The sequence below is a fragment of the Lolium rigidum genome, chromosome 1, assembly GCF_022539505.1.
Source record: "Lolium rigidum isolate FL_2022 chromosome 1, APGP_CSIRO_Lrig_0.1, whole genome shotgun sequence".
Lineage (NCBI taxonomy): Eukaryota > Viridiplantae > Streptophyta > Magnoliopsida > Poales > Poaceae > Lolium > Lolium rigidum.
This window is the reverse complement of record NC_061508.1, coordinates 193248395-193255536: the sequence shown is the minus strand read 5'-3', so window position 1 is coordinate 193255536 and position 7142 is coordinate 193248395. Positions and strand designations below refer to the sequence as shown.

At 50.3% G+C, this 7142-nt stretch overlaps 1 protein-coding gene across 1 annotated transcript; it reads left to right on the top strand.

Moving 5' to 3' along the window:
• The first annotated feature begins 4739 nt into the window (after positions 1-4739).
• On the top strand, positions 4740-5519 carry LOC124654061. The gene has a single exon (XM_047193101.1). The coding sequence runs from the start codon at positions 4740-4742 to the stop codon at positions 5517-5519; it is 780 nt and encodes a 259-aa protein (XP_047049057.1).
• Positions 5520-7142: the final 1623 nt, after the last annotated feature.

The following is a 7142-nucleotide window of genomic DNA, read 5'->3' as shown; positions in this document are numbered from 1 at the left end:
AAAAATTGAAAAAGACTAAAACTTGACGTAGCGCCCATTCACCCCCCTCCCCCCGTCTTGTTCGCTACGATCCATTCAGGAAGTTTCAACCTTTTTCGAAAAAATGAGTAACTTTCGTAACTTTCATGCATTCTACGTATGGATATCGATCCATGTGGGATCCCACTAAAGCCCCACTTACAGTTCATTTTGTAGTTTCTAGTTTAAAATTTAGTTCCAAATTTTGAACTAAAAGACGCAAAATAAACTACGAGTACCGAACTTTGGTGCCCCGAATTTTAAATCAAAAAATCGTAAAATAAACGATAAGCGAGACTTTGGTGGGATACAGTTACGACCTCACCTACGTTTCATTTACGTTATATTTTGTCTCGTTTATCTACCAGACTGATATTGCGGCCATGGAGGGTTACATCATATTGCTTGGTGGGCGGCTGCACATGAAAAACTAGCTGTTCTCTTTAGACTTCTTACCACGGATGAAAGTTGACCAAAACGAGCACAAAAACATGATCCGTTGGCATGGCAAGCATATGCGATTTGTTGTGCTTGCGTAAAGAGACGGCCGGGGAGGAGGTATCGCATTTCGATTCATCGGCAGCTAGCTGGAGAAGAGACCACGTAGGAGACTAAGAGTAATGATGTTTGTAGCACGGCGGATCGAAGCAAAGTCAAACGAGCTAGTGACTATAAACTCGAGTATGCACTTTTTTCCGAGGAAAAGGGATCTCCCAGCTTCCAATTTTCATTTCATGATGAAAAGCTAAGGTAACATACTACTTAGCTCTCTATAGAAGGTAATCTATATAGGGCCTTAGCCAATGTACGGTGGAGGAATTTAAGGGTTTCTCCATCAGCAGATTTCATGTTGTGTGCACCCTTAAATTAGTTGGTTTTGTGGGATAGACGGAACAATTTGACTCTTTTGAGCTATGTAGACCTAAGTAGCTGGTGTCAACCGCCGGCGGCAGCCGTTGGCGTAGGTCGAGCTTTGCCGAGGGCCGAAGCTACATCGACAACTGCCAAGAGAAAAATAGAGTTTTTTTTTAACAGATAAGGCCCCGAAGGACCGAGAAGCTCTATTAGTCGGTGGGTACGATTACAAAAAGGACCTTGGCTTGAGTAACATTAGCACAAGAGCCCTGTAGATTTACAAGAAGGATCCTAGAAAGATAAAGAAAAAAGCAATCAGGTCCTTCTTCTCCACTGCGTCGATAACTGGATCTCGGAGCACGGTCGCCGGCGACGACGCCGGGGACTACGCCTCTTGGTTCATCGCCAGGATGGATCACCATGCCGAGATCATAGATCTTCCCCCTAAGCTCTAAGGCATGGAGGAAGTTGATTCTCCCCTGAGCAGCTTCCGAGGTGCGGAGAGGCCCCCTTGGCCAAAGATAGCGTGGGCTGAAGACGCCGACGCTTGAGATCTGTCGCCGATTGAGAGCTTCAGTCGTGGTGAGCACCGCACGCTCACCAGTGTGCCTCCTAACTCCAGATCGATGAACTCTGGGGCTCACACCCTCCTGTCTATCTCCACGACCACAAGGAGGGGGAAGAGCAGCCCAGGAATTTGCCAAACCTGGAGTCAGAGAGAAGTACCTGGATCTCTGCTCCGCCGGGTAGAGTACACCGCTTCGCCTCTCCTCCTCGCCTCCACGGCCGGCCAGAAGAAGCGTCGTCGTGTGCCGCAGGAAGCATCGCCCCTCCCCCTCGCCTCCATGGCCGGCCAGGGGGGTCTGCTTCACAGCACCTCAGCAACAACAGAAGATCCGCGGCTCCTACTTTATTTGCGGAGACTGTGGCTTCCTCTTCGACTCCATGGTCCAACCACCGGCACCATGGCAGCGAGAAGGAGAACCCTAACCCCCAGATCTTGCCGCCTAGATCCAAGGCGCAGCTCCAAGACGCCACAAAGGGACGAAAACAAGAAGAAGAACATAAATATCTACAGCCGGCGCCATCTCCTCTCCATCTCCGGCCGGCTATTCCGGCGGAGAGGAGGAAGGAGCGGCCCGGAGGGGAGGAAGGAGCGGTCAGCGATTGTAGCTTACTGAGAGCGAGAGAGGGGGGAAATGAGCGGTGTAGAGAAAAATAGAGTAGGTTGAGCTATGCCGGCAGCTATATCGCAGGGTACGCTTTTTGAAGATCTATGCCGACGGTCTTAATAAACAGCCGTCGGTATAGGTTTAGCCATGGACATCTAGCCTATTTCCTGTAGTGATCGACTGTACAGGCGTACTCATGTTCTATTTATCAGGCTGGTGCCAACGCGGGCTGGAGCGCGGGCGCTATCGCCCGGCTAGGGGCGGGAGGCGGGCTGGAGCGAGGCGAGACGAGAGCGCGGGGCGCTGCGGCTGGCGCTACCGCCCGCTGCGGCCCGGCTACCGCACGCGTTGGGGGCGACAGCGAGGCGTTAGCGGGGCGAGAGGCGGGGCGGCGCGTTGGCGGGGCTGGGCGAGAGAGGGGCGGGCGAGAGGGCGGGCGAGAGCGGGCGGTAGGCGGGAGGGAGTGGGGCGAGATGCGGGCGTTAGCGGGCGAGAGATGGGCTGGAGTGGGTCGGTAGTGTGTAACGGCTAGCTGACGTGGCGCGACCTGATTCGTCCACGTCAGCTAGCCGTTGCTGGTTCAAAAACCCTATAAATACCCCCGTATGTTTCACTCACTCCACACCCATTTCATCTCCATTCATCACCTTCCCTCTCTCAAATCTTCTCCACCATGTCCGGTTGGACTCCACCAGATTTGACCACGTTCACGGATCTGCTTCACGACGGGTCACCAATAGACCTAGATGGTCTCTCTCCGACACATCGTCGCACCAATGTCGGTTCTTCGCCGCTTCCCCGAGTTTTATACCCCTCCGGCACACCTCCGGGGCCATATGGGCCATACGCTCCACCTCCGGGGCCATATGGTTCATACCCTCCGCCTCCGTATCCATACCCCCAACCACCTCCAAATGATCCACCTACGGTAGCGGTAGTGGAACCGTACCTCCTTACCCACCACCTTCGTACGGTTCATACCCTCCACCTCCGTATCCATACGCGCCATATGGTCCGTACCCCCAAAGCACCTTCTGAAGCTCCCGCTCCAAGCTCCGAGTCCAATGCCGCGGAAACAATCGTACCACCGCGTGCAAAGAGGCTTGACTGGACTGTTCGGGAAGAGGAAAAACTGGTACTTTACTAACCCATTACATATTGATTTCGGGGTTGGTTCTTGCTTGGATTTTTCACTAACAATATCTATTTCGGGGTAGGTTAATGCTTGGCTTTTTAACTCCAAGGACTCTGTTGCCGGTAATTGCAAGACAGACACTAGTTTTTGGGGTCAGATAGCTGAAACCTTCAACTCTACCTCGGATCCTTCCTGTCATCGGACCTCGAAGCAGCTGAAGGATCATTGGAACGCCTACAACAAGGAGGTGTCCCTGTTCAATGCATACCACATCCAAGAAACAAATATGCGTCAGAGTGGAGTAGACGATGCTATAGTCATGAAGGCGGCAATGGAGAGGTACGCGAATGACAAAAGAGTGACTCAGCCGTTCAGAAAGCACCACTGGTGGGATGCTGTAAAAAATGAAGCGAAGTGGAAAGGACAACATGGTCCTGGTAGTGGAACCGACTCCACTTCCAAGAGAAGCCATCTAGGACCTTCTCGGTGAGTACAGCTCTAGCGACGCGACAGGCGACACGGAGGAAGAGGCGTCCAACGGGCCGCGATAGGGCCAAGGCCGCGGCACGTAAGGGCAGGGAGGAAGGGGAAGGAAACCTCATCAAGCAGTGAGGTAGGAAGTAAATCCTTCGCGATGAGTAACATGATGAAGGGTTTAGTGAATGCTAAGCTATTCAAGCAATGGAACAAAATGAAAGACCGATCAACCGTCGACATGAACGAAGCAGAAAAGCGCAAACATGCGAAGGCCATGAAGATGGTGAAAAAAGAGCTTGGTCTGGAAGATGATGACGACGAGGAGGAGGAGCAGGAACAAGAGGAAGAAGAGTAGAATTTTTATTTATTATGTAATTTTTAATATTTATTATGCAATTTTATTAATTATTATGTAATCGGTAACATTTTAAGTTGAATAAAATAATTTTCTTGCATTATTTTGAATGTCTAAACAAAATCGAGTGAAATAACTTAATGTGGAAAAGAAATGGTGATGTAGAAGAGAGAGAAGTGAGAGTGGGAACTATAGCCCGTGCATTGGCAAGATGAGGTGAGAGTGGGGTGAGAGTGAGGGAAAAAGCTGACATGGCGGGTGAGAGTGGGGTGGTGCGCACCAGCCTCGGTGAGTACTACTGGTTTTAGGTAGGCTAATAGAATACCTAAAATGTCTTATAATTTGAACAAAGGTAGCAGATCTTAGCCCAAATTACCATAACTAACTAACTCTTTGTAGATTCAGTGAGTCACGGACTTTACAAGCTGCGCATGCATGTGACCTTTGAAGCAAAGAATGTAAAAGCAGATTTCTCAAAAGTGCAATCCGTGCTGTCGCTGATTTTGAAAATCGGCGCTCGATCTTCTTCCATGTGTTTGCACTTTGCACACGTAAGTACTAGCTGCAAAATCCTAGACGTTGCTAACTTCCATGTGTTTGCATGTGCTTTAATGCAAACTCGGTATACTCCTCCGCAGTTTATATAGCTCTCCTGGTACGTTGCTCATTTAGATACGCCTCTTGCAGCTAAGCACCGAACAGCATCAGCAGCATCACCGGAGATATGATGGACAGCAAGCGCCTGGACTACGTCCTGGTGCCGTTGGGTCTGGCGGTGATGGTTGGATACCACCTGTGGCTCCTCCTCCGCATCCGGCGCCGCCCCGCCACCACCGTCATCGGCATCAACGCCATCAACCGCCGCATCTGGGTGCGCCACGTCATGGAGGATCCCTCGGGAAAGCACGCCGTGCTGGCGGTGCAGACCATGCGCAACGCCATCATGGCCTCCTCCGTGCTTGCCTCCGTCGCCATCACCCTCAGCTCCCTCGTCGCCGCTCTCATGGCCAGCGGCGCCGCCCACGGCCTCCTCTCTGGCACCGCCGCCGCCCTCAACAATAAGGACAACAACAACATCGTCGTGGGCGCGGTGGGGGAGGCGGCGCTGTCCGTCAAGTTCCTGGCCATCCTCGTCTGCTTCCTGGTGGCGTTCCTCCTCAACGTGCAGTCCATCCGGTACTACAGCCACACGGGGTTCCTCGTCAACGTGCCGCTCACGGCGCACCGCCTCCGCCGCCCGGGGCTCGCCGTCGACTACGTCACCTCCACGCTCAACCGCGGCAGCTACTTCTGGTCGCTCGGTGTCAGGGCCTTCTACTTCTCCTGCCCGGTCTTCCTGTGGCTCTTCGGGCCCATCCCCATGTTCGCCGCCTGCGTCGCCATGGTCTGCTCGCTCTACTTCCTCGACGTCTACAAGGAGTGGGACAGGGGGGAGGAGGGCGATTGCGTCGTCCCTGACGACGGCTACGAGAAAGAAGCGACGAAGACGGCCGCCAGTGCTGTCTGAATTAAATCTGAACCCAGCACGTACGGACGTATCCCGGCTGGCGATCTGGATGATTCAACTTCTCGTTGAATTTAGATCGATGACTGGGATTTCGCTTACTACTGTACTATTTTTTGTACGGTGTACCAAATAATGTGTCCATTCCAAGACGTGGCGGATCTAGCTCAGGTTCGGAACCTGGCAAGATGTGAATGCAGCCAAAATTAACAAATTTTGCCAAGCAAACCCCTACTTGATCCAACTTTTTCTACAAAAACTTCAACGAAATGAATTTGGGAGGGGTCTCATTTCTTCTCCCAATCTCTCTCTCCTCTATCTCTTTGAGAGTGGCCTACTTCTCCCCGGCTCCTTTCGCTTGGTATCCACCTTCTCCGCGGCCGCACGGGCACTGATCTCTTCAATCTCGAGCTTTTTGGTTTGTATCTCGTAGTAGTTCTTGACAACATCTTCCTTTTCTTGTTGCTTCTTCGTCTCTCTTCTCGCTCGACACCTCCTTGTCGGCAAGGAGCATCTTGTCAGTCTCCATCATAGCTTGCGAGGAGGCCTCTTGCTTGGCCTCCGCCTTAGAGTTCGTCCACCCCCTCGGCCTCTTCAACGACACTAGTAGGAAAAAGCCTACCGCTAGCGTGTCAAATTGGCCGCGGCCCACGACTAGTAATACACCAGTGGTATCAGTTACTAGTCATGTGCTAGGACAACACGCGACTGATAGGTAGAGTACTAGCCGCGAGCGTGTAGCCCGCACACTGCTAATAGTTCGTGTTACCGCAACAACAACAGGACACGTACCCACTAAGAAAACAATGGAATAGCAATGATGCCCCAACACTGGAACCACCGGAGATTAAAGGTGCATAGTAGGAAATAAATAATAGGAAAAAGAAGGCAACTGGCTTGGGAAAAACGGGTTGACCGGCTGCCTCCCGTAACCGTGAATTGTAGGAAAGGAAAAAAAAAAGGAAAAGAAACCAACCATCCCATGCTTGCAGGAACTGATTGCGTGGCTACAGTAAAAAGGGAGAACGTGGCAGTGTGCGGTTGGGCAAAACTAGTGAGGGAACAGTTCTCATATCACTCTTCTTCCAGCAGAAGGGTTTAACTTTGATATAGGTAATAATGAGAATGCGGCAAAGCAGAGCGCAAGCGTGGCGGATGTGGGCTGACAGCGGCAAAAAGCAGAAACGCACAAGTCATTTAAATTCAGCCTGCCTGAGTTGCCTATATAGATAACTAGAAGGATACCTCGTGCGTTGCAGCGGGAATTTTCTAAGAAATTGTATTATCTAAATGAAATGGTATAATACATATGTAATATGAATTGTCTATAGAAGTATGCAATATTTAATTGTTCAAAATAGTTAAGATGCTAAATTTAATTTATATTTTTTTATATTTGATGGCTATAAATTAGCTATGTGAATATTTTAATTAAAAAATGGCGATATAGATAGCTTGCATGAAAGGATACATCAATAATAAATGATAGTGGCAATAAATGATAGTGGCAATGACATGAACATTTGATTGGCTAATAAAATAGATGATATGGATGGTTTGCATGTAGAGATAGACTAACATTAGTTGCAGTTAGTGAGATTTTGCTTTATAATAAGAAGTATAAAT

Excerpts from the sequence above, each read along its gene's own strand:
- LOC124654061 (XM_047193101.1), top strand. The coding sequence starts at position 4,740 with ATGGACAGCAAGCGCCTGGACTACGTCCTGGTGCCGTTGGGTCTGGCG.